The following is a 27,506-nucleotide window of genomic DNA, read 5'->3' on the forward strand; positions in this document are numbered from 1 at the left end:
CAGTGGTCTAGTGTATAGGTCAGTTTAATTGTGTTTGACAATAAATACTCAGTAAAGTGCAAATCAGAACAGCAACGCCATGCAATGCATATCACACAGAAAAGCACACCTCAGACGGAGAGGAAGAGGTACATTTCGCTCTCACGCACACATAGACAGAAGAGAAGAACACTTTGGTTCCAGAAGTCTGGATACGGTGACAACACACCTTAACCCTTGGAAAGAGGTACACCTTACACTGACAGAGTGGGTTTTATAACTTGAAGTAGTATGTGTGTGTAAATAACAGAATATCGGGTCATTGCATTAGTGTAGCAGCAGGAAGGAGAGTTTCTCCCTGACCTTGTAGCAGCTACCAATCAGACACAGTGTTCAAAACATTAAGAACCTTCCTAATATTGAGTTCCACCCCTTTGCCCTCAGAACAGCCTCAATTCGTCGGGGCATGGACTCTACAAGGTGTCAAAAGATTTCCAAAGGGATGCTGGCCCATGACTCCAATTCTTGTGTCAAGTTGGCTAGATGTCTTTTGGGTGGTGGACCATTCTTGATACACATGGGAAACTGTTGAACATGAAAAACCCAGCAGTGTTGCAGTTCTTGACACAAACCGACACACCTGACACCTACTACCATACCCCGTTCAAAGGCACTTAAATCTTTTTTCTTGCCCATTCACCCTCTGAATTGCACACATACAGAATCCATGTCTCTATTGTCTCAAGGCTTCAAATCCTTCTTTAACCTGTCTCCTCCCCTTCATCTACACCAGTGGTCACCAACCTTTGAGTCAAGATCACTTTCGCAAACTAAAAGCAAGCCAAGATCTACTGCTCAAATATTATTATTACATTACTTTTTAAAAATGTAACAACCTAATAAAAACAGCTCTATAGGAATGGGGTTTGTGCAGTAGGCCTAATACATTATCGCAGCATATTGGCTATATGGCTGGTCTGCCAATATTGTTCTTCTCAGACCATATTATATTTCAAAACTTGACCTTTGATAACATATCAGTTTTGCAGCACTTGCAAGGCACAGCTGATCATAAATTATATGGTACAGCACTTGCATCTGATGTCCATGGTGCTTTCAAGACAACTGTGAACTCGAGGGGGGAAAAACGAGGTCAAATCGTGACGTCTGTGATCTTGAGGTCGGAGCTCTAGAAAGATGCGAGTTTCCGACTAGGAATTCCGAGCTGGATGACCGTTCAAAAACATTTTCCCTAGTCGGATCTCGTTTTTCCAGAGTAGTTGTCTTGAACAGAGCATTATTCTCAGTGGAGGGAGGAAGAGAGCCGCAGCGGGTCCGCCTTTCACGGTCACTGCTCTCGGTGAGACAGACCAAAGAGACACCGTCTTCCACCTGATGGCGAAACTCGAGCCGCATCTGCCTCATGCACAAATTCATGCGGTTCCTATGACCAGAGAAAGTGAAATATTCCTTGATATTTAAATAGACACGACGCTAATAATAATAAAACGCAGGACTATCAATACACTTGGCTACTAATTGCAGCGCGAGTGGAGCGTTTTATGTTTTGTAATAGTGTTCAATAAAAGCAGGGTTGACAGGGCTGAATGAAAACCAACACACTCATAAAAACTGCAGCGCTTTGCTGTATTATTTTACAGCCCCTCTGTGGTCGTGGTTTTAAAAGTTATTCAATCTTACCGAGGCTAGTATCAAACGTTTTTACTGTGGCCAGGGAGGCTCTATACGGTCATTTGAGCTATTCGATTGTCAGCACAGTAGGCGCACTCGATTTAGCAACAGATCTCCCGGTCCGCTTGAATCAAGAGCACCTATCACCAACAGCGCAACACACACAAAATCAGGCCTGGATTTTCTACAGAAATGTTTGGTGACCTACAGAAATGGTTGGTGACCTACAGAAATGGTTGGTGACCACTGACCTACACGGACTGAAGTGGATTCAACAAATTACATCAATAAGGGATTATAGCTTTCACCTGGTCAGTGTGTCATGGAATGAGCAGGTGTTCATAATGTTTGTACCCTCAGTATGTATGTATATCGCAACTATGGGATATGCCAGTTTATCTGGTACACCACCCAGTTCACAAAAATTGATCGCTCCTACAGACACGGAGTCACATGGCTGTGGCTTGTCATATAAAAACAGGCATTCAGTTACTGTTCAATTGAACGTTAGAATAGGCAAAACAAGTGACTTAAGTGACTTTATCTCAGAAACGACCGCCCTCCTGAGCTTTTCACGCACAACAGTGTCTAAGGTTTACAGAGGATGGTGCGACAAACAAACAACATCCAGTCAGCAGCAGCCCTGTGGGTGAAAACAGCTCGTTGATGAGAGGTCCAAGGAGAATGGCAACAATCGTGCAAGCCAACAGGTGGGTCAGAAAACAAACTCGTCGATCCTTGTCACGGATGGGCTATTGCAGCAGAACACAACACCGGGTTCCATTCCTATCAGCTAAAAACAAGAAGTGGCTCAGGTGGGTACGCGATAACCAACACTGAACAACCGAGGAGTAGAAAAACATCCCCTGGAACTTGTCAGCGAGTTCAGTTGACTTGAGTGACCAGCGCAGTCCCCAGACCTCAACCCAATAGAGCCTCTTTGGGATGAGATGGATGTTCGCAGCATGAATGTACTGCATCCAATCTGCAGAAACTGCATGGCGCCATCGCATTAGCATGGACCAACATCCCTGTGGAATGTTTGACACCTTGTAGAATCCCCCGAAATATTCAGAAAAACAGACTACTCTCTCAGAATAGAGATGTGAAAACAGAACTGCTGCACAGGACAAATGACAAGGAAACAAATGACAAGGAAACAAATGACAAGGAAACAAATGACAAGGAAACAAATGACAAGGAAATAAATGACAAGGAAACAAATGACAAGGAAACAAATGACAAGGAAACAAGAGAGGTTTAGTGTCTTTTTTGACTCTTTAACTGGCCCAATAGAGGTCTACAATTCTCTCGGCGCAACACACACTACTGCAAATATACACAACAAACCAATAACTCCAGAGGGAGGGAAGGAAAGAGAGAGAGATACAAATGATTCTACATTTAATAACAAACCAAACAGACCACCATCATGGTACCAGAACAGACCAGAGAAATACACACACACTAGCATGCATCAGATCAGCAAGAGCCCAGCCCTCACTGGCTCCAGCAGAACAAGAGACACAGACAGGAGTCCGGAAGACTATATACTGTAAACCATTTGACAATTGGTAAAGGGAGATTTGTTCCAGTGTTCTGTCATATCTATTCCCTCTCCTCTTGTATCTTTAGTTATATTAGTCAGAACTCTAATCTCATTGGCACAGAAACTACAGTACTGTATGTCTTCTCCTGACCAATCCCTGGCAAGCTCCTGTCAGTCCTCTCCTCTACACACAGGAGTGTACACACACACAGAACAGTCTGCTTGCCATTCCGTTTCTGCAAACAAAACCGCCACCAAGCTAGAAACAACGCGTTAAGGCACCTGGAGAAAGGTTCACTACAGATACACTTCCCTCCCTCCTCCTCCGTCAGTTAGCATCAATACTAACTAATCCACAGAACAATATTGCCAGTCAGTTAGCCTCCACTCTCCCTCTCTCTCTACAACCTCTCATCACCTAAAATCTCTTAAATCCGTATATAATTCTCAAACATCAGCAGTGCTTCAATACTCAATATTCAGTCCCACACAGAGCCTATAAAACAACCTTTTTAAAATAAATAAGAATATGATATCTAAATAATAATAACAATCCTCTCTTTAACTTCGTTTCTGGTATGTTACAATCAACAGCTACTACACTACTCAAAGTGATAGTAATATAAATATATATGATAAATATGGATAACAAAATCTGTGTCGTTACAAAAACCATATAAAACCATATATAAAATGCTCAGTGTTAGTTCTACAGTGACGGCTATTCTGGAGCTGATTGGAGGTTGAGAGTAGTCAGGGGGGCGTCGCTTATCTGTAAACAAACATTATTGCCGCATTTACATGCTAGTCAGAACTAGGAAACTCCGAAATGTCCGACATGCTAACTGGTTGAACGCTGCACGTGCATAACTGCAACCAGTTAGAAATGTCAGTTTCCTAGTTTCGACTTGCACGTGAACGTGCCATATGAGAGCTACAGTAGATTTGACTTAACACACTTTTCCCCAACAAGTGAGACCTCTAACCTTTACCACGGCCAGACTGGCTCTGGCAGACTGGCTCTAGACCAGGGATGGGCAACTGGTGGCCCGTGGGTCGCATGGCCACTTTTGTAGGCCCGCAGATCAATTCCTTCCGCTGTCAAGACTAAACTAAAATGTTTATAAATCGCCAAATCTTTCTTAGGGCCTCCAAAACGCTGACTGCATGTGTGTGTATGGATGTGGGTAAGCAGTCACGCGAGCCACCGCACCCCCTAATGATGAGTTCTGATTTTTTGTGGCCCCTACCCCCATCAAAGTTGCCCATCCCTGCTCTAGACAGACAGGAAGCCTAATCAGAGATCTACGATCAGTTTATCTTGCCTAGCCCAAACCTACAACACCAGGAGGGAACAACTGACCCTAGATCTGTGGTTAGAGGCATGTCTGCCCTGCAGTAGTCAGTGTTCTGCAAAATTAGGTCAGGATCACACCAATATAAAACTGTCTAAATAGGCTCAGGGCAGTGTTCTGTTTCAGATGGTTATGCAGGCGGGACCTGGAGTTTTCCGGGCTATATGACATTGACCAGGAAAAACTCCAGGCCCCTAGTTACCCAGCGGGGGTTTACCATCTCTAGCGGGCCAGCGTGGTGATGAGACTGGCACACATCTCAAAGAAGTCCATAGTGTGGCTGCCCTGGCGTGGGGTGGGGGTGGAGGTGAGGAGGGCAGCGCTGGAGCACAGCGACCCAGGCAGAGAGGAGCTGAGCTTGGGGAGATCCACGGCAGGACAGGCTGAGTCCACACTGAGTCTGGGTCTGTGGAGCCCTGCAGTGGAGCCTGACCTCTGGGGGGTGGAAGAGCCCGACTTAAACCCTACTGCGTCCATGATGTCATCTGGGGGAGGAGAGATTAGTGTTTGTTTCCGTCATTACTCATCTTCTGCACGCAGTAATACCTTGTAAAAAGAGGAAACTCCAAATTCTGTTGTCAGAATTAACCAGATATCAACAAGTCAGTTTCCTGTTTAAATATGTTGTGCAGCTGGCGTACCGTCAATGCTTTTGAAGTCCAGCAGATAGGATCTGTTGTCTACTTGGTACAGCTGGAGACACATCTTCACCAGGTTGCCTGTTACTGGGTTCTTCCTCCGAACACGCAGGTGGTACGGGTTCACCACCTAAACACAACACACATTAAAAAGGTGCAATATGCATAAATCGCTCCGCCATTTCCTGGTTGCGAAAATTCAAAGTTTGCTTAATTTATGTTTATGTGACAAAACGATGTATAGTGTATAGGATCATTGTACCATCTAAACCACTGTTAAATATATTTTCAATAACCAATAACATTGTATTTTAAGCTGTTTGGAGACTGTGTACAAAACCGAAAGTTTAAAAAAAAATGGCACAAAAAAAAAACCACATTTAAGACCGGGAAGCATAGAAAAAGCACACAGAACCAATCTACCGCTTCTTAGACTTGCTTTCAATGAGGATGACAGATCAATAATTTCTATGTGAATTTGGTTCGGTTGCCTAAAATGTTACATATTGCAGTTAACATGTATACACACACACACACCTTAACATGTACAGTGATATAAACTCAGCAGAAAAAGAAATGTCGTCTCACTGTCAACTGCATTTATTTTCAGCAGACTTAACAAGTGTAAATATTTCTATGAACATAACAAGATTCAACAACTGAGACATGAACTGAACAAGTTCCACAGACATGTGACTAACAGAAATGTAATAATGTGTCTCTGAACAAAAAGGGGGTCAAAATCAAAAGTAACGGTCCTTAACCGGTGTGGCCAGCTGCATTAAGTACTGCAGTGCATCTCCTTCTAATGGACTGCACCAGATTTGCCAGATCCTGCTGTGAGATGTTACCCCACTCTTCCACCAAGGCACCTGCTCCCGGACGTTTGTGAGGAATGGCCCTAGCCCTCACCCTCCGTTCCAACAGGTCCCAGACGTGCTCAATGGCATTGAGATCCGGGCTCTTCGCTGGCCATGGCAGAACACTGACATTCCTGTCTTGCAGGAAATCACGCACAGAACGAGCAGTATGGCTGGTGGCATTGTCATGCTGGAGGGTCATGTCAGGATGAGCCTAAAGGAAGGGTACCAAATGAGGGAGGAGGATGTCTTCCCTGTAACGCACAGCGTTGAGATTGCCTGCAATGACAACAAGTTCAGTCCGATGATGCTGTGACACACCGCCCCAGACCATGACGGACCCTCCACCTCCAAATCGATCCCGCTCCAGGGTACAGGCCTCGGTGTAACGCTCATTCTTTCGACGACAAACGCGAATCGGACCATCACCCCTGGTGAGACAAAACCGAGACTCATCAGTGAAGAGCCCTTTTTGCCAGTCCTGTCTGGTCCAGCGACGGTGGGTTTGTGCCCATAGGCGACATTGTTGCCGGTGATGTCTGGTGAGAATTTGCCTTACAACAGGCCTACAAGCCCTCAGTCCAGCCTCTCTCAGCCTATTGCGGACAGTCTGAGCACTGATGGAGGGATTGTGCGTTCCTGGTGTAACTCGGGCAGTTGTTGTTGCCATCTTGTACCTGTCCCGCAGGTGTGATGTTTGGATGTACCGATCCTGTGCAGGGGTTGTTACATGTGGTCTGCCACTGCGAGGACGATCAGCGGTCCGTCCTGTCTCCCTGTAGCGCTGTCTTCGGCGTCTCACAGTACGGACATTGCAATTTATTGCCCTGGCCACATCTGCAGTCCTCATGCCTCCTTGCAGCATGCCTAAGGCACGTTCACACAGATGAGCAGGGACCCTGGGCATCTTTCTTTTGATGTTTTTCAGAGTCAGTAGAAAAGCCTCTTTAGTGTCCTAAGTTTTCATAACTGTGACCTTAATTAAGCTGTTAGTGTCTTAACAACCATTCCACAGGTGCATGTTCATTAATTGTTTATGGTTCATTGAACAAGCATGGGAAACAGTTTTTAAACCCTTTACAATGAAGATCTGTGTTAATAGTTATTTGGATTTTTACTGAAAGACAGGGTCCTGAAAAAGGGACGTTTCTTTTTTTGCTGAGTATATAAACATACACACGGTGCATTCGAAAAGTATTCCAACTTTTTGCACATTTTGTTACATTACAGCCTTATTCTTAAATGTATTAAATACATTTCCCCCCTCATCAATCTACACACAATACCCCATGACAAAGCAAAAACAGTTTTGAAAATTTTGCAAATGTATTATTATTACTGAAATATCCCATTTATATAAGTATTCAGACCATTTACTCAGTACTTTGCTGAAGCACCTTTGGCAGCGATTACAGCCTTGAGTCTTCTTGGGTATGACACTACAAGCTTGGCATACATGTATTTGGGGAGATTCTCCCATTCTTCTCTGCAGATCCTCTCAAGCTCTGTCAGGTTGGATGTGGAGCGTCGCTGCAAAGCTATTTTCAGGTCTCTCCAGAGATATTCGATCGGGTTCAAGTCCGGGATCTGTCTGGGCCACTCAAGGACATTCAGAGACATGTCCAGAAGCCACTCTTGCGTTGTCTTGGCTGTGTGCTTTGGGTCGTTGTCCTGTTGGAAGGTGAACCTTCATCCCAGTCTGAGGTCCTGAGCGCTCTGGAGCAGGTTTTCATCAAGGATCTCTCTGTACTTTGCTCCATTGATCTTTTCCTCAAGCCTTACTAGTCTCCCAGTCCCTGCCGCTGAAAAACATCCCCACAGCATGATGCTGCGACCACCATGCTTCACCGTAGGGATGTATTGGCCAGGTGATGAGCGGTGCCTGGTTTCCTCCAGATGTGACGCTTCACATTCAGGCCAAAGAGATCAATATTGGTTTCATCAGACCATAGAATCTTGTTTCCCTAGGCACCTTTTGGCAAACTCCAACCGTGCGGTCATGTGCCTTTTACTGAGGAGTGGCTTCCATCTGACCACTCTACCATAAAGGCCTGATTGGTGGAATGCTGCTGAGATGGTTGACCTTCTGGAAGATTCTCCCATCGCCACAGAGGAACTCTGGAGCTCTGTCAGAGTGGCCATCGGGTTCTTGGTCACCTCCCTGACCAAGGCCCTTCTCCCCTGATTGCTCAGTTTGGCCGGGTGGCCAGCTCTAGGAAGAGTCTTGGCGATTCTTAATTTCTTCCTTTTAAGAATGATGGAAGCCACTGTGCTCTTGAAGACCTTCAATGCTGCAGAAATGTTTTGGTACCCTTCCCCAGCTCTGTGCTTTGACACAATCCTGTCTCAGAGCTCTACAGACAATACCTTAGAGCTCATGGCTTGGTTTTTGCTCTGACATGCACTGTCAACTGTGGGACCTTATATAGACAGGTTTATGCCTTTCCAAATCATGTCCAATCAATTGAATTTCCCACAGGTGGACTCCAATCAAGTTGTAGAAACATCTCAAGGATGATCAATGGAAACAGGATGCACTGAGAAGGGTCTGAATACTTATGTAAATAAGGTATTTCAGTTTTTTATTTTTAAGAAATTTGCTAAAATGTCTAAAGAAATATTTTCGCTGTGGCATTATGAGGTATTGTGTGTAGATTGATGAGAATACACAATGTTTTTGATCAATTTCAGAATAAGGCTGTAACGTAAAAAAAATGTGGAAAAAGTCAAGGGGTCTGAATAATTTCCGAATGCTTTCCACACACACAGCCTCACCTTCCAGTCATACTGTAGCTGTCTCATAGCCCTGTAGACCTCAGCCATGATATCATAGGGTCTGCTCTGACTCCTGATGCCCAGATGCCACTTGGCTTTCTTCACTGCCAGGGGTTTGGCTCTGGTGGTGTTCAGGGCATCCAGCGGGCAGCGCGCCTACAGACAGACAGAGAGGAGAGAATCTTTATTATCCCCAACAAGCAGTCATAAATATATGAGGAAAAGACTTCATGCAAAACTATACTGCCAATGTTGCATTTGCTACACTGGTATCGCGGAAGAAGCACATCATCAAGTGTTTACACTTCAGAGATATTGTATCTGATTGTATATACTGTAAACATAGTACATAGAATAGAACCAGGTAGAAATAATTGCCTTGGGGCTGTCTACCAGCAGGGGGGGCATCCTCTCTGGGTGTGGTTTGACCCCGGGTGGCAGTGACATGCCATCCTCCATGAAGGAGCCCTGGGGAGGGCTGGAAGCCAGGTAGAACTCACTGGCCTGGGTCATGATGCGCCGGTTGTCTATGATCAGATGGTACGCTACTGCTAGCTGGTCCTGGAAGAGACAGATGGAGAGAGTAAGAGAGAGGGGGAGAGAAGAGGGGGAGAGGGGGAGTGCGTACTGTATGACTAAGCGTGTGTGCGTACATGCCTGTGTTGCGTGCATACCTGAGGGTCTCCGCTGTACAGGCTGGACATCACCTCAGACTCGGTGCTCTCAAACTTGTCACACACCTCTCGGACTGCCTCCTCATCCAGTATGGTGGAGTCATAGGAAGGGTCCTCAGGAAACAGGTAGCCTGGCAGGTCCTGCTTAAACCACTCATGTTCCCTACACATTCACACGTGTGAACGTTCACACACGCACACACACACACAAAGTAACAGTTACTATCCATTATTCTTCTATTCTTTTGCTCTAGACCAACCTTCAACCACCACAAACAAGCTTTTGGTTAGGTTTGCCAGTTCTATTAATCACATTAAAAACATAAGCATCATCATCAGTAGGGAAAGTTAGAGGTCAGGGGTCACCTAATGTCTTTAATGGTAGCCCTCTTGAGCGGGTCGACCTGCAGCATGAGCAGCAGCAGGGAAGCGACGGGGCGAGTGAGGTATTCTGGCATATAGAAGACACCCCCTCTGATCTTCTTAAACAGCGTGGGAACGTGTTCGTCATCAAAGGGCAGAGTCCCACACAGCAACGCATACAGGATCACCCCACTGCTCCATATGTCCACCTCAGGACCAGCGTATAACCTGTGCACAAAGTAGAGAATACACGATCACACCATAACATGTAGCCTACAGTCTCAACCTAAGGATCTGCGTACAGCCTAAACATGTGCACACACACCTTCCGGAGATGACTTCAGGAGCCGCGTAGTTGGGAGATCCACAGCTGGTCCTCAGGAACTCCCCGTCTGACATCATGTTTGACAACCCTGTTGACCAGAGCAAATCAGTTTTTCAGCATTATCTTCAAATGACAACCTTACCTAACCTTACTGTCCAAACAAACACAAGTTACTATATTCTGTCTTCCCTCTCTCCCTTCCCCTCTCTCCCTCTGTCGCTCGCTCTCCCTCCCTCTCTCTCACTCCCCGTCTCCAGTTTAAGGTGTCGGTATATTCTAAAACACAAGTGGTTTGGTTTGACATTTGCTACTGCTGATAGTGGTTATAGCTTTGTGGACAACTCAATTTGTTATGTATATGTGTGTGTGTGTGTGTGTGTGTGTGTGTGTGTGTGTGTGTGTGTGTGTGTGTGTGTGTGTGTGTGTATGTGTTCTCAATCGTGCATGTGTGTGTAGTGTACCGAAGTCAGCTATTTTGGCGTTCTTGGAATGGTCCAGCAGTACATTCTCAGGTTTGAGGTCTCTGTGCACCACCATGTGTCTGTGGCAGTAGTCTACACCGGAGATAATCTGCTGGAACAACCGACGAGCCTCTTTGTCTTCTACCTACACACAACATGAGGTACAGATTAAGAGGTTAGGAGATTATTCGTTTCTAATGTGACTACATGCTTTCACTATGAAAAATGGCACCATAAAATGGCCTGTGTCTATATCAATCAAGTAACAAGTATCCTCACTGTATAATGCTGAATAGTTTTGTTGATATATTTCAATGTTAAACAAATGACTTTAATCATTAACTCTACAATTAAAATGGCTGCTGTAGTTGTGGCTATTTCCAGCGATGCAAAAACTGATGTCAAGGAAAATGAGACCTGGAACAAGGTTGTGGGTTGAAATGCCCCAAAGGAGACTGTTTTACCTCTTTTTATCACGGAGAGAGAAATCCTGACAAAGGAGGAGGCCATAGCCAACCCCATTAAGGAGTTCTACCACAGTTCTCATACAGGAAATGAATCCAAACCACTTGAGGTCGGTACAGAGAGTATGTGCACTCTGGCGTATATATATTCTCAGTAAGGAAACAAGGGAAAAGCTTCTGATAAGAGGAATAACAGTCAGAGGAAAACATGTTGTGTTCAAAGAGAATAATCCGTTCAGGTTGAAGTTGCGCATGGCTGACCAGAACTCCATTCAAGTTACAATTAAAGAACTACCTGAATCAGCGGACCATATGTCTCTCACTATTATTGGATTATATCGACCACCAACATCTGATATCTCGTTTTATGACCATCTAAATGCCATGCTTAAAGAATGTGATCATAAGGAGATTATCTTCACGGGCGATTTCTGAGAAAACAAAACTTGCAGGAAAAAAAAACCTCAAAGAGATCAGACTATTTCAACATGACTCAAATAATACAAGGTCCAACCAGAGTAACACAGTCATCCCAGACTCAAATTGATCTGGTGTTTATTAACAGACCTGATCAAATAATTAAGTCTAGTAACTAACCAACTGGTATAACTCACCACAATGTTACATTGGTGATTAGAAAGCTCACTAACAAGAGATGTAAGAACCATATTAATGTGCAACAGTACCATAAAAAAAATCCAGAAAAGTAAACAGAGTTAACTACGATGCAGCTAGAAGTCAAATTGACTGGTCTGATCTGTTAAGCAATGAAGACCCAGAGTCTGGATACAGAACATTTCTGTCAGCTATTGACAAAGTGGATACCTCTTTTACTAGGAAATGTCAACGTAAGCCAAGACGGAAAACCTCTCTACCATGGCTCAACGAGGACCTCTGGAGAACGGGATTTCTCCTTGAAAAAAAGCACTGAAGTCTGGTAAGAATGATGACAGACGTATATTTGCATCACTGAGAAATAAGGTGGTTAGGAATATAAAAAAAGCAAAAGCTGAGTTCTTTCTTAGAGTGATCAATGAAGCAAAAGGAAATGGCAAAGTGATTTGGGAGAGGAGCTGAAAAGTTAAAAAAACATCCTGAATTAAAGGTTCATGTGATTCTAATTTAAGACTCCAATTTCATATCCACCACCTTTAACTATTTTTTTGTGACTGTCAGGGAACTGGCTTAAAGATTTTCAACCAAGACCACAGTTCTCACTCCCATTTGTAATAATAAACCAATATTCAGAATTACTGAAATTTCAGCATCAGCAGTGGACAGCATTATTAGCTTCTTCAGGAGCTCTAGAACAAAATATGTATTTGGTCTATAAACTGTGTTCATGAAGAGACACAAATATTCTCTGATTACCCCTACTGTACATCTAGTTAGTCTGTCCATCAAATATGCGTTCTTGGAAGTCTGCTGCAGTGATACCCGTTTTAAAATCTGCTGACCCAACACTGGTGGAAAATTATCAACCTAAGCATTCTTTCAGTGCTATCAAAAGTAGCTGAAAGACGGGTGGCTGATCATCTGACTGATCACCTCATTCAGGGCAACTCCATACATCAAATGCAATTTGGATTCAGAACTAACCATTCTACCGAAACAGCCAATTGTTATTTTCTGGAGTGCATTAAATCTAAACTGGACATAGGTGGTGAAGTCAGCGCAGTCTTTTTGGATCTTAAAAAGGCCTTTGATACTGTGTATCATGAAGTCCTCCTATCCAAACTATCTTCCCTTAATGTGTCCACTGAAGTTATTAGTTGGATGTATTCCTATCTGACAAACAGAAGTCAAAGGGTTCGTTTGGGGGACACTCAGTAGGACTCTCTTTACTATAACATTGGGGTCCCACAAGGGTCAATATTAGGCCCCCTTCTGTTTACCATCTATATAAATGATCTCCCACTTGCTTGCCCACAAGTTAACATGCAGATGTATGCAGACTATACAGTTCTGTATGTACACTCAAAAATAATAGACAACTAGTTGTTAACAAATTAACTGAAGCTATGGTACATGTTTCTAAATGGATGACTAATTCTTGCCTGCATTTAAATAGACAAGACTGTTTGTATTTACTTCTCTAAGAAATCCATTGATTCTTCCCACCAAGCTGTTGTTGTTAATGGGGAGAATCTGAAAGTTGTGTCTAACTTCAGGTATCTTGGTGTCATTTTGGACTCCAAATTGACACGTAAGAAACATGTGAAGGTGGTTAACACGGTCAAGTTTGGATTATCCAACTTTAGGTTTATAAAACATTTCCTTCCTCTGGAGGCCGCCAAACTACATATGCTGTGATCTTCTCACATCAGAGAAATTACCTCACATGCTGGTCACAAGCAAGAGCTACTATTCTGAAACCAATTGAATCACTCGACAAACAAACACTTAAGATTTTTGATAGCAAACCAAACAGTTACCACCATTGTCATCTAATTTACAAACATCATTTATTAGTCTGGATAGCTTTAAGCAGTATGTAGATGCAAGCCTTGTTTTTAAGATCCTGTATAGTCTTGCCCCTCTGCCCCTATGCCGGCATATCATGCTCAAGGAAAGCACCTCCAGGATAACAAGGTCAGTAACTAGAGGGGATTGCGTTGTCCCTTTTCGACACAGTAAAATTGGCCTTCTCTGTTAGCGCTACAATATACTGGAATGTAATGTCTATGGACTTGAGAAGATGCACTGATTATTGTACTTTTAAATTTGAATTGAAAACATGGCTAAATCTATCCAAACCTGTACACACGAGTTATTTGTGGTTCCTCATATGTAAGACGACAGTTGATGATAGTGTTGTTGTTGTCGTTAGAATTATATATGATATATTATTGGATGTAATGTATTTGTATTTTGTATTGTTTTAGTGAGTATTTGTATAATGGCTGTGTAATTGTCCATAGCTGCCTTGGGACTATGGGTGCAAATTAGCTTTTGGCTAACCCCGGCACATTTACATGGGTCTTGCATTATTGTAATATTGATGTTGATTAATGTGCATTATCCCCTGTAAATAAATCAAACAAACAACCAGACAGTCAGTCATTCAGTCAGTCAGGCTTCAGTCAGTCAGAGGTATGTCTCACCCGTCCGTGTTTGCAGATGTAGTCAAACAGCTCTCCTCCTGAGACATACTCCATCACCATGAAGAAATCTGTAGGAGTACTGATCACCTGGTACCTAAAAACACACCACACCACACACACAAACACATATATCTTACAGAAGCCAATATGTCTGCCATAGCTCACAATGTCACTGCGGCCTAACCCTAAAAATAACATGGAGAGAGACACCTGGAAAGGGATTTACCCAAGTAGGAATTATAAACTTTTATCTTCTTAACCAGTTTTCAGCTAACCGGAGCAAACTGATTCCTTGTGGGAGAGAGAGCAAGCAAGAGAGGTGGGAGACTAGAAACGTGGGAAGGGATTTACCCAAGCAGGAATTATACATTTCCATCTTCTTAACTAGAGATTTCCTCTAAATGGAATTCCTTGTGGGTGTGTGGGAGAGAGAGGGGGGGGGGGGCTCCTGGGGCCCATAGTAAACAAACACAGTGTGTGTGGGGAAAGAGGGGGGGGGGGTGCTCCTGAGGCCCACAGTAAACAAACACTGAGTGTATGTGTGTGGGGGAGAGAGGGGAGGGTACTTCTTAGGTCCATAATAAACAAACAGTCTGCATGCGTTATCCTCACAGTTTGATGATGTGAGGGTGTCTGAAGAGTTTGAGGTTCTGTATCTCTCGTTTGATCTTGCCCACCACGTCCAGACTCCTGATTTTCTGTCTGTTCAGGATCTTCACTGCCACCTTATGACCTGTCAACTGGTGCTCTCCAACTAACACACACACACACACACACACACACACACACACACACACACACACACACACACACACATGAACCAACTGGAATGTCCAAAGTTTGTCAAAAAAAAGTATAATAATATGTAGTGTGTTCAACTGCTGTAGGCTACAGGTCAAATATTAAAAACAGTTGAGTCTTTTCCTCTGTTGCCAAGGTCACACAGACTACACTGAGGTAGATGCTATGCTCAGCTAAACTTTCATTGCCTGATAAAGAACAAAACCCTAGCTGTTTCAGAGTAGTCAACAAGACATGATTCATCACTATTTTTACATTACTGGACTAGCTATATCTATCTATTCACAACAATAAGAAACGTAGATAACAAACCGGTAAGCAGGGAAAACACAACATACCAATTACAGTAAGCCTAAAGCCATACACATAGATTACAAGGTGAATCAATCAAGTGTGTCTGTCTGATAGTCTGTACTCTGTAGCTCATGGTTAGTCAGTCTAACAATTTAGCAATATTGTCTGTTTGCTACAATGTAGCAACACTTATTGTTGGCTAGTTCCTGGTTACACACTGTCACACTCATGTCTCGAATCAAACACACCTCCTGCAGTGCAGGGGGAAGAGGAGGGGGGGGTCTGAATTATACAAGGTCACGTTGAGACTGCTAGAAAATAGGAAACTTGACGAGGCGTTCTAGATTCTCATTCTGTCCATGCCATTGTATGGTTTACATGATCGGGGAACACTGGTGATGATGAGCACTATTAAACTATAACGTTCATGTTTATTTTCATTTAAAAATGTCCTTTCCATAGCCATATAGGGCAAGTTTAAATGTCAAACGTTACTGTCACTAGCAAAGTCAACCTCCAACATTCACTGGCGGTCAGACGATACAATTATGTGTGACCTGTTTGTTTTTACACCATCATTGTTGTCGAAGGTAATTATGTATGCTTAGCCTATCATTGGTGATAAGAAGGAGTGGACAGGCTAGCTAGATATGTTGCTGGAATAATTCACCTTTCAACAAACCTAAACCACATTCTCTACATATCAACCGAGACAACGTTAATCTAGCCTATTCGTAACTACGCAGCCACTGCTACGCATTTTGCGTAGCTATTTAAATAGTCCGCCGCAAAGTTACAATCAATAACAACAAATGTTCCCACGACATGACTGTTGACAAGCACGCGACTTAACTCTTTACTTTGCCGAAGGTGCCGACGCCCAGAGTGTCTCCTAGGAGGTAATGTCCGATCTTCACTCGGCCGCCTTCATGTTTCTGCTGTCGTTCTGCCATCTTTACCGTTCAGAACGTTACACCGTTCCGGTAGGCTCGAGCTGGCTGTCTACACGGTGCGCGGGACCGCGGTACACTAGACCTGTGCGTTCAGTTCGCTTGAACGTTTGCTACGTTGCGGAACGGTTTGTACTGAACGACACGTTTCCACAAAACGTTCTTGAACAGACTTTGAGGTACATTTGCTACCGTTTGGTGGTTGTGGCTTGAAGCAACGAGTGACGTATTTAAAGGGCAGTGGCCATGCTGACAGCGATCCCCAAACCCTTTCTGTTTTTTAACTGGTGATTCAGTACAGCACCGTTTCCGTTTAATTGAACGTCCCAGAATGTAAAAATGTATTGAACGCAGCCCTGGGTTTGGGAAAACCTGCACTAGACAAGGCAACATCTATCCTATCGAACACGACTGTGTGGTCTACAGTACAGCTCCAGTTGAGTGGAGGAGGGGTGTGGGGGTTGTGTAGGTAAAAACATGACATGAGCTTTTAAACATTCCAAACAGATTAACATTCCATATGGTATTTAGTCTCAAAGTCTGCACACTCACCAATCATTTCAGCGATTACAGTATGCTCCGTTGGCTAAAGTAGGCCTATAGGCTTAGACCTATATATTGGGTCAGAATTCTATTACAGAACAGGTCACTGATGCTAGGCCTAATGTAGGCCCATTCATGTGACCTGTTATTACAGATAATGGCCTATATACTACACATCTACAGTATTATTAGTGGGCTGAATGTCTCACATTGGTGAGAGGCACAATCCCAAACACTACTGCTGTTTTTCATTATTCTTCCCCTCTAATCAGGGACTGATTCAAACATCAGTACTCTGTCCAGATTGGAGAACAGGGCTTGTTTCTGAACCGAGCACTGTATTGGTGAGAATTATATATTTTTTATTCCCCCTTTATTTAACCAGGTAGGCCAGTTGAGAACAAGTTCTCATTTACAACTGCGACCTGGCCAAGATAAAGCAAAGCAGTGCGACAAAAACAACAACACAGAGTTAATCATGGAATGAACAAACGTACAGTCAATAACACAATAGAAAAATGTGTACCTCTACTGGGTGTAGTTAAGTATTTCCACCACCACTAGATGTCAGACAGAGCTCAGTGCTTATCCCCTGGCCTCATTGGTGTTGATCAGTCACACACTTTCATGCCTGGGATCGCTGCCCTTCGTGTTATGTCTATGAGCCTCACAAACAGACTGAAGACAACACAACTCAACGTCATTGACAGCCAGACAAACTGACAGACAGACTGACCGATGAAACTCTCAATATGCAGACAGGAAAAAAAACATATGCTTATTCTAAACTGAACTCTACACAGACAGACAATATCTATTTTGGCTTCAACAACTTTACAGTACAACGCCAGAGACCACATCAGGAGGTTTGGACATAATGGCTAAGAAGGTGTTGGACAGAAGAGACAATTGGGGGCCTGAATACCGCCAAATGGTGCTGCACTGAGATCATTGGAGGTGTGCTGAAGGACAAGAGATATTGAAGAAGGGGTTGTGTAGCATCCTTATTGCATTGCAGTGCTCAAGGCGTCACTACGGACCCGGGTTCGATCCCAGGCTGTGTCACAGCCGACTATGACCGGTAGATCCATGAGGTGGCGCACAATTGGCCCAGCGTCGTCCAGGTTAGGGGAGGGTTTGGGCGGCCGGGATGTCCTTGTCCAATTGCACTCTAGCGACTCCTTGTGGCAGACCGGGCGCCTGCAGTCTTACGGTGTTTCCTCCAACACATTGGTGCGGCTAGCTTTGGGTTAAGTGAGTAGTGTGGCTTGGTAGGGTCGTGTTTCGGAGGACACATGACTCTCGACCTTCGCCTCTCCCGAGTCTGTAGGGGAGTTGCAGCGATGGAACAAGACTGTAACTACCAATTGGGGAGAAAAGAAAGGTTCTAAGTGCACACACAATTTTTTTTTTTTACCTATTTACTCTGTTCCATTTGATCCACTGTCTCATCAGCCCAGCCAGGCATTTTATTAACTTGATCTCCACTTTAAAAAACATCTAGACTTTATCTCACATTTCTTTTAAACTAACATTTAGTTTTCAACAGTGGCGATTTATATAAACCTTTCTGTCTGTCTGTCTCTGACATTTGCAACATTGTTTTCATATTCAAATTCCATCTCCAACTGTCCCATAGTAATGAACGTGTCGAGAGTCGGGACGAGACAGACAGGCAGGCAGCGTTTCTCAGCCAGTCGAAATCATGAATCAGCTAGCATTATTTTTATGATTATAAAGAAATGTCAATAGATACAAGGTCAAACGGAAGATGTGCAGCTAGTTTGCAGTCTTTCCAGATTCAGTTTGAAGTGATTGTGTTAGCTGTGTTGTTGGCTACAATAGTGTCCTGACAAGGGAGCACATTTTCTATCCCGGGCGAAATGTATCCAAATAAATCTCTCTAGAAAACAGCTTAAACAAATGCAAATGCAGCTACTTTGCTGCTATTCTGGCTGCACTTTTTTGACGTGACTGTATGTTAGCCATAGTTGGCTAGCTAGCAAGGGATAAGAACGTTGCCAGCTGGGTCGCGTCTCTAGCAACCGAACCGGTAGAACGAACGACCAGCAACACTAGATTTGTGTCGGAACTATATCTTGTGGAAGGATGAAATAGTATGAATAAATGACTCAAAATAAATAAGAAAATATGTCAATCATTGTTTGAATATGTTGGTAACCCGTTGTATAAAAGTGATAATGCCCTCGAAGCCGGTGTTTGGAGGATATACTTAATCTCTGGCCTAACAACACCCGTGCCAATATATCCTCCAAACACCGGCTTCGAGGGCATTATCATTTAAATCAAGATACATATAGATGATTTGCACATGATTTGGAAAATTCAAATGTAGGTACAATTGACTTGTACTGGATTGTTCCAGGTGGCAAGTTACTCCAATGGAAGTTACTCCAATGGAAGGGGGGCATGTTAAACCCAATTATTGCACACAGAGTGAGTCCATAAGCAAATGTTTACTCCTGAACTTAGTTAGGCTTGCCATAACAAAGGGGTTGAGTACTTATTGACTCAAGACATTCAGCTTTTAATTTTTAATTAATTTGTAAACAAATCGAAAAACACAATTTCACTTTGACATTATGGGCTATTGTGTGTAGACCAGTAATCCATTTAATATTCAGGCTGTAACACAACAACATGCGGAAAAAGATAAGGGGTGTGAATACTTTCTGAAGCCACTGTATATACATATAAAGTGGGTAAAACAGCTTGCACGTGTACTGTCTCCTTCATCTAGATGGTAGCGAGGTGAACAGGCCGTGGCTCGGGTGGCTGAGGTCCTTGATGACCGTTTTGGCCTTCCTGTGACACCGGGTGCTGTAGATGTCTTGGAGGGCATGCAGTGTGCCCCCGTCGAGCTTGACCTCACACCCTCTGGAGAGCCCTGTGGTTGTGGTCGGTGCAATTGCCATACCAGGCGTCGATACAGCCTGACAGGATGCTCTCAATGGTACAAAGCCAAATTTCTTCAGCCTCCTGAGGTTGAATAGACGCTGTTGCGCACTCTTCACCACATAGTCAGTGTGAAAGCACCATTTCAGGTCGTCAGTGATGTGCATGCAGAGGAACTTGAAGCTTTTGACCCTTTCCATTGCGCCCCCGTCGATGTGAATGGGGGCGTGATCTGTCTGCTGTCTCCTATAGTCCACGATCAGCTCCTTCGTTTTGTTGACGTTGAGAAAGAGGTTATGTTTCTTGCACCACTCAGCCAGGACTCTCACCTCCCTGTAGACTGTCTCGTCCTTGTTGGTAATCGGGCAGACGACACACTATTGAGTCCTCTGCAAAGTTGATGATTAAGTTGGAGACGTGTGTGGTCAAGCAGTCATGGGTGAATATGGAGTACAGGAGGGGGCTGAGCATGTTGAGGATCAGTGTGGTGGAGGTTTTGTTGGCTACCTTCACCACTTGGGGTCGGCCCTTCCATGACCCAGTTGCACAGGGAGGGGTTCAGAGCCCCGATTACAGCTCAGCCCTGAGCTTAGAGGTGAGCTTGAAGGGCACTAGGGTGTTGAAGGCTGAGCTGTAGTCGATGAACAGCATTCTTACATAGATATTTATCTTGTCCAGCTGGGATTGGGCAGTGTGCAATGGTGATTGTGTCGTCTGTGGATCTGTTGGGGCGGTATGCAAATTGTATTGGGTCTAGGTTGTCAGGTAAGATGAAGACAATTTACCTACCTTGAATTTGACTGCTTTATTTAAAAAATATATTTTTTCTCTCTATACAAGTGGATTATTTATCTTTAGGCTCCCATAATGGTATATACTGTATATCTACCTCAAAAATCGTTTTGTTGGAGAGACTTACAATTTTTTGATCAGACAGAGAAAAAATGTGTTGATCAAGAGTAGTAGCAACCAGGGAAAGTTAGAAAACAAAATTGTGACAAAGTAGTTTCTGTGTGAATTACAAGCGTGTACATTAGGGAACACCGAACCAAAATGTTTTAAAACATTTGGCAAACAAATTGGAAATGAAAACAAATGTTTTTTTTGACACATTCAGACACACCCATTTCACTCCATTTCTGGGCGTTTTCTTCCGTTTCATGCCAACTGGACACGACCCAGATATTTGGCCGATGGTTTTCTCGATCAGTATCACAATACTGTAGGCCACAGTAGCAGTTTTATTTCTTTGGTTGCCTGTTTTGCATGTTATTTTGGCATTCATTTGTGTCACATATCAGTTTGCAAACAATGTAAATATACAGCTGAAGTCAGAAGTTTACATACACTTAGGTTGGAGTCATTAAAACTTGTTTTTCAACCACTCCACAAATTTCTTGTTAACAAACTATAGTTTTGAAAAATTGGTTAGGACATCTACTTTGTGCATGACACAAGTCCTTTTTCCAACAATTATTCACAGTGTCACGTTCTGACCTTAGTTCCTTTTTATGTCTTTATTTTAGTTGGTCAGGGCGTGAGTTGGGGTAGGCATTCTATGTTGTTTTTCTATGTTTTGTTCTGTTGTTATATTTCTATGTGTTTGGCCTAGTATGGTTCTCAATCAGAGGCAGGTGTCAGTCGTTGTCTCTGATTGGGAGCCATATTTAGGTAGCCTGTTTTCTATTGTGTTTTGTGGGTGGTTGTTTCCTGTGTTAGTGTTTGCACCATACGGGACTGTTTCGGTTGTTTGTTTGTGCTTTTGTTATTTTGTTCAGTGTTCTGTGGATTTATTAAATATCTCATTATGGACACTTACCACGTTGCACATTGGTCCGATCCTTGCTACTCCTCCTCAGACGAAGAGGAAATCCGTTACATACACACAGATTATTTCACTTATAATTCACTGTATCACAATTCCAGTAGGTCAGAAGTTTACATATATATATATACAGTGGGGAGAACAAGTATTTGACACACTGCCGATTTTGCAGGTTTTACTACTTACAAAGCATGTAGAGGTCTGTAATATTTTATCATAGGTACGCTTCAACTGTGAGAGACGGGGGGTGGGCATTCTATGTTTTGTTCTATGTTTTGTATTTCTAGGTGTTTGGCCTGGTGTGGTTCTCAATCAGAGGCAGCTGTCTATCGTTGTCTCTGGTTGAGAACCATACTTAGGTAGCCTCATTCCCACCTGTGCTTGGTGGGTAGTTGTTTTCTGTGTTGTGTGTTTTCACCATACAGAACTGTTTCGTTTGTTCGTTCATGATATTTGTTATTTTTTCAGTGTTCAGTTGATTTATTAAAATTACATATTATGGACACTTACCACGCTGCGTATTGGTCCGATCCTTCCTCATCTTCCCAGGACGAGAATCGTTACAGGCGAACTGCAAGCCTCACAAAGCAATCACGATTTTGCGTCCCCTGCCTGCTGTTCAGTGGAGAGGGTGTGTGATCTAAGTCTGGGTTTAAGGATTTTAAACATCTATCTGAAAGGGTTTCTTTTCCAAGCTTAAAAGGATAAACATTCACACACAACACCATGGGCCAGAAAAGGTTGAATACGTTGGCCATGCTGTCAATCCAGCATGACTTCTGCCCCACATTCAAAACAACCGAAAATTCAGAACTGGTAAATCTCAGACTTCAATGCATTCAAGACAACTGGGAACTTGGAGAAAAAACGAGCTTGGACTGGGAAAATACGTTTTGAACGGTCATCCTGAAGACCATTAACGTCATGATTCGACCTTGTTTCTCTCAGAGTTCCCAGTTGTCTTGATAACACCATAAATACAGAGAATGCCAGACTTTGATGACAAAGTTCGCCCACAAAAAGGACCGCCACGCCACGTTCAAAACATGTATTGTATACTGCTACATAAATTATTTAATATTCCAGGGAGATATGTATACTGTAGCTAAGAAAGTAATACTAAGTGTATGGTGTGTAGTAAGCTGTTAGTAGCCTATTTTTGCTAAAAATGTGGGGCTGAAAACAGGTGGGCCTCTGCCCCACCTGCGCTGAATGACGGGTCGCCACTGATGCCATAGTTTGTACATCTCAAGTGTTATATTGCTTATATAGGTCTATCTCATTAGTCTCTTAGTCATCATTTTAGGGAATGTTGGAATTATTTCATTGTTTTGCCCACTTTGTGTATTATAATTAGCTCATGTGCTTTTCTTCGGGAGGAGGGGATACTATATAATGTTGTTGGGTCTGTAACCAGTGACACAGTCTCTTCCCATTCAAATATTTTTGGTCAACAAAAACATCAGTAATAGACCCATGTAATTCCAGTTGATATTTCAAGGGTTCTTTATGTTGCGCAATGTGCTGTCTTGGTGCTGGAATATTGTATATAAAAGTGGATCCTCGTGATTGTATTTTCGTTCCTTTTTAGACGACACAGGCCTAATTAAATAATCAAATGTTGTGTAGTGGTTTTGCTGACATGCATCTAAACAAAATGGGTTGAGTTTGCCCCACCAAGATGTACATGTTAACATCGCCACTACACTGTAGTAGTGACAGGGGGCCCACAAACGCCCTTTCATGATGTGCTCTGTGTTGGCCTCTCTATAACCACCGCTGGGAGCAATGTCGGACTGCTCTTTATCCAGGTCCAGAGAAAGTTTTCTAGCAGGAGGTCTGGAGCTTATTACTGGGCTGTAGCAGAGAGAATATAAGAGGGCTGAGAGGAGGGGGGTTGATAAAACTACGGTCTCTCTCTCTGCGCTCAGAGCGCTATTTTCTGCCAGGCTTTGAAGCGGACTGAGAGAGAGGAGAGGGAGAAGCAGGCTTCATTCATTATAGCGCCGTTATACAAGTTTACCATCCCTAAAGCGTGGACCGGACAGACGAAAAGTTTTTATCCAGGATCTGAAGAGGCGACTTCAGTGGAAAAGTCAAACGTTTCTATAGTAGGCTAATATTTGTTTCGGACGAGGCATCGCATCGTTGCAGCACTGATACGTTTGCAGAACCTCTTCTTAGTTGGGAAGTTAGTTTCACATAGTTGGCTACTCAGTGACATTCGCTTCTTTTCGTGTGGAAGCCCTGGCGGACTAAATAACGTGATTTAGTTTGTGTTTAGCACACTTGTGGGATTTTAACTGGAGACGGAATTCTTACATGCAACAGTATTTTGTATGAGAAAGCCATGGCACAACAGAGCAGAAACGGAGGAACTTCATTAAACAACAACAACGGCATCGATAACACCAAGAGGAAACTGTTGATAGGACTGGACCTCTTCTGCCTGCTCCTAGGTGAGTTTCAAAGACATATTATGCCCAACTGTAAACACATGAAATTACTTGACAGCACCGAATGCTCTATAACGGGACAAGAACGTGACAGTACTGCCACACAGTAATGCTACCAGGGAAAAGTGCGGGCTACAACAAATTGGACAATTACATAACATATTCAACACGGTAATGGGTGTGACCAAATTGTATAAAACTGCGCTCACTATAATGTACTATCAGTGAAAACAGAATAACTGTCAGTGTGTTATAACAGAGAGAGAGAGAGAGAGAGGCGGCGGGAGTGGGTACGCAACCCTGAGCAGAGAAAGAGAGGCGGCGGGAGTGGGTACGCAACCCTGAGCAGAGAAAGAGAGGCGGCGGGAGTGGGTACGCAACCCTGAGCAGAGCGAGAGAGTGGACACAACTGCGTCCAATATGTCCAAAGAGACATACTATATTTAAAATCATGTAATATGTTAATAATTTTAACATACTATATTTCAAATAATGTAATATGTTAACATACTATATTTCAAATAATGTGTTTATGTTAACATACTATATTTCAAATAATGTAATATGTTAATACTTTTAACATACTATATTTCAAATAATGTAATATGTTAACATATTATATTTCAAATAATGTTAACAACCTGCACCATGTCCACCTAACACACTCCGTTAACGTGATCAGAGTCAGACCGTGAAATAGACGTCAGACAGTGAGAACCATGACCATGGGACTACGTTTTAAGTGCCACTGAGAGAGAACACATTGTGGTTGTTGACATGGTGTGAAGTGGTCAGCCAACATGGCATATGGTGTCCTAAAGACCACTGTCTGACTGAACAAGACTCTGACTCTGAAAATTAACCTAACTCAATTTATTAAGTTGCAGTTAAGTCAAATCGTTTATAAATGTTATTAACTCTACAGTTTTCAGAGTCTAGAATTGGATATTAGATTATCCCAATTAACAGTGGGAAAGGTGTAGACTTTAATGCTGCTTATGAGCCCTACCCAACGCAAACTTTTAAAAATCAGAAAAATACAAATAGTAACACAAGGAATAAAATACACAAGAATTAAGATATATACAGGGAGTACCAGTGCCAGATCACTGTGCAGCTATATACAGGGAGTACCAGTACCAGATCACTGTGCAGCTATATACAGGAAGTACCAGTACCATATCACTGTGCAGGAGTATGAGGTATGTGAGGTAGAAATGTACATGAAGGCAGGGTAAAGTGACTAGGCATCAGGATAGATAATAATACGAGTAAAATAAAGAACAAAGTAGCAGCAGGAAAGGATGCGTGTGAAACTGTATGTATGTGTGTGTGGCATTGGCATGCGTGTGTGTTCTGTGTGTGTGTGTGTGTGTATGTAGTGTATGTGACTGCATGGTGGTTTGTGTGAGAGTGTCAGTGTAGTGTGTGTAAGTGGGTGTATTAAATAGTGTATATACTGTATAGTATTGTGAGTGTGCACAGTCAGTGCAAGATAGGGTCAATGCAGATAGTCCGGGTAACCATTTAGCAGTCTTATGACCAGGGGGAAGAAGCTGTTCCGGAGCCTGTTGGTCCGAGAGCCACGATGTTCCAGTACAGTGTTTGCTGGATGGAAGCAGAGTGAACAGTCTATGGCTTGGGTGGCTGAAGTCTTTGTAATTTTTTCGGGCCTTCCTCTGAAACCGACTAATATTTGTATTTGTATTTATTATGGATCCCCTGGCAGCAGATACTCTTCCTTGGGTCCAGCAAAATTAAGGCAGTTTATACAATTTTTAAAACATTACAATACATTCACAGATTTCACAACACACTGTGTGCACCCAGGCCACTACTCCACCACTACCACATATCTACAGTACTAAATCCATGTGTATGTATAGTGAGTCTGTTAACGTGTGTGTGTGTGTGTGTGTATATGCATGTGTCTGTGCCAATGTTTGTGTTGCTTCACAGTCCCGCTGTTCCATAAGGTGTTTTTTATCTGTTTTTTAAAATCTAATTTTACTGCTTGCGTCAGTTACTTGATGTGGAATAGAGTTCCATGTAGTCATGGCTCTATGTAGTACTGTATGCCTCCCAAAGTCTGTTCTGGACTTGGGGACTGTGAAGAGACCTCTTGTGGCATGTCTTGTGGGGTATGCATGGGTGTCCGAGCTGTGTGCCAGTAGTTTAGACAGACTGCTCGGTGCATTCAACATGTCAATACCTCTCATAAATAAAAGTAGTGAGGAAGTCAATCTCTCCTCCACTTTCAGCCAGGAGAGATTGACATGCATATTATTAATATTAGCTCTCTGTGTACATGCAAGTGCCAATCGTTCTGCCAATCGTTCTGTTCTGAGCCAATTGCAATCTTCCTAAGTCCTATTTTGTGGCACCTGACCACACGACTGAACAGTAGTCAAGGTGCGACAAAACTAGAGCTTGTAGGACATGCCTTGTTGATAGTGTTGTTAAGTTCTATTATAGACAGACTTCTCCCCATCTTAGCTACTACTGCGTCAATATGTTTTGACCATGACAGTTTACATTCTAGGGTTACTCCAAGCAGTTTAGTCATCTCAACTTGCTCAATTTCCACATTATTTATTACAAGATTTAGTTGAAGTTTAGGGATTAGTGAGAGTTTTGTTCCAAATACAATGCTTTGTTTTAGAAATATTTAGGGATAACTTATTTCTTGCCACCCACCCAGAAACTAACTGCAGCTCTTTGTTGAGTGTTGCTGTCAATTCAGTCACTGTAGTAGCTGACGTGTATAGTGTTGAGTCATCCGCATACATAGACACTCAGTGGCATGTCGTTAGTAAAAAATTAAAAAAGCAAGGGACCTAAACAGTTACCCTGGGGAATTCCTGATTCTAACTGGATTATATTTGAGAGTCTTCCATTAAAGAACACCCTCTGTGATCTATTAGACAAGACAAGTAACTCTTTATCCACATTATAGCAGGGGGTGTAAAGCCATAACACATACGCTTTTCCAGCAGCAGACAATGATCGATAATGTCAAATGCTGCACTGAAGTCTAACAAGACAACAATACTTTTTTCACCTCTTCCATACTGACTTCAAAAGTGCACTTCTATACTTGGATGTGTAGTGTCAGCGTCTGTTGCTGGCATGTCATCCCTAAATTTGCTTATCTTGCCAATGAAAAAGTCATTAAAGTAGTTTGCAATATCAGTGGGTTTTGTGATGAATGAGCCATCTGATTCAGTGAATGAAGGAACCGAGTTGGCTTTTATCCCGAAATTTAATTTAAGGTGCCCCAAAACTTTTTACTATCATTCTTTATATAATTTATCTTTGTTTCATAGTGTAGTTTATTTTTATTTAGTTTAGTCATATGATTTCTTACTTTGCAGTACATTTGACAATCAGTTGGGCTGCCAGACCTAATTGCCATACCTTTTGCCTCATCCCTGTCAACCATACAAATGTTCAATTCCTCATCAATCCAAGGGGATTTAACA

The 27,506-nt window shown here is 42.9% G+C and overlaps 2 protein-coding genes across 5 annotated transcripts in view; one reads left to right on the forward strand and one right to left on the reverse strand.

Moving 5' to 3' along the window:
- Window positions 1-6: 6 nt before the first annotated feature.
- Window positions 7-16,514, reverse strand: prkaa2 (protein kinase, AMP-activated, alpha 2 catalytic subunit). Of its 3 annotated transcripts, XR_008759501.1 has the most exons (12): window positions 16,188-16,512; window positions 14,852-14,993; window positions 14,240-14,333; window positions 10,672-10,816; window positions 10,211-10,298; window positions 9,889-10,113; window positions 9,523-9,685; window positions 9,227-9,409; window positions 8,849-9,004; window positions 5,217-5,343; window positions 1,916-5,060; window positions 7-1,875 (listed from the first exon to the last, which is right to left on the reverse strand). XR_008759501.1 is itself a non-coding variant. In XM_055922921.1 (11 exons), the coding sequence occupies exons 1-11, from the start codon at window positions 16,285-16,287 to the stop codon at window positions 4,798-4,800; spliced, it is 1,671 nt and encodes a 556-aa protein (XP_055778896.1). In that variant the 5' UTR covers window positions 16,288-16,514; the 3' UTR covers window positions 7-4,797. The 3 variants fall into 3 exon arrangements, 2 of the variants coding, with proteins under 2 accessions (XP_055778896.1, XP_055778895.1); XM_055922921.1 differs by having other exon boundaries at window positions 7-5,060; window positions 9,242-9,409; window positions 16,188-16,514; XM_055922920.1 differs by having other exon boundaries at window positions 7-5,060.
- Window positions 16,515-23,413: 6,899 nt separating this feature from the next.
- plpp3 (phospholipid phosphatase 3) overlaps window positions 23,414-27,506 on the forward strand; it is a 42,647-nt gene continuing 38,554 nt past the window's right edge. The window contains exon 1 of one of the 2 annotated variants that reach the window (XM_055922924.1): window positions 23,414-24,027. In XM_055922924.1, coding sequence (XP_055778899.1) covers window positions 23,919-24,027 — 109 coding nt within the window. In that variant the 5' untranslated portion in view covers window positions 23,414-23,918. The remainder of the gene's footprint in view (window positions 24,028-27,506) is intronic. The other variant, XM_055922923.1, reaches the window with a different exon arrangement.

This window comes from Salvelinus fontinalis, chromosome 5 (genome assembly GCF_029448725.1).
Source record: "Salvelinus fontinalis isolate EN_2023a chromosome 5, ASM2944872v1, whole genome shotgun sequence".
Classification (NCBI taxonomy): domain Eukaryota; kingdom Metazoa; phylum Chordata; class Actinopteri; order Salmoniformes; family Salmonidae; genus Salvelinus; species Salvelinus fontinalis.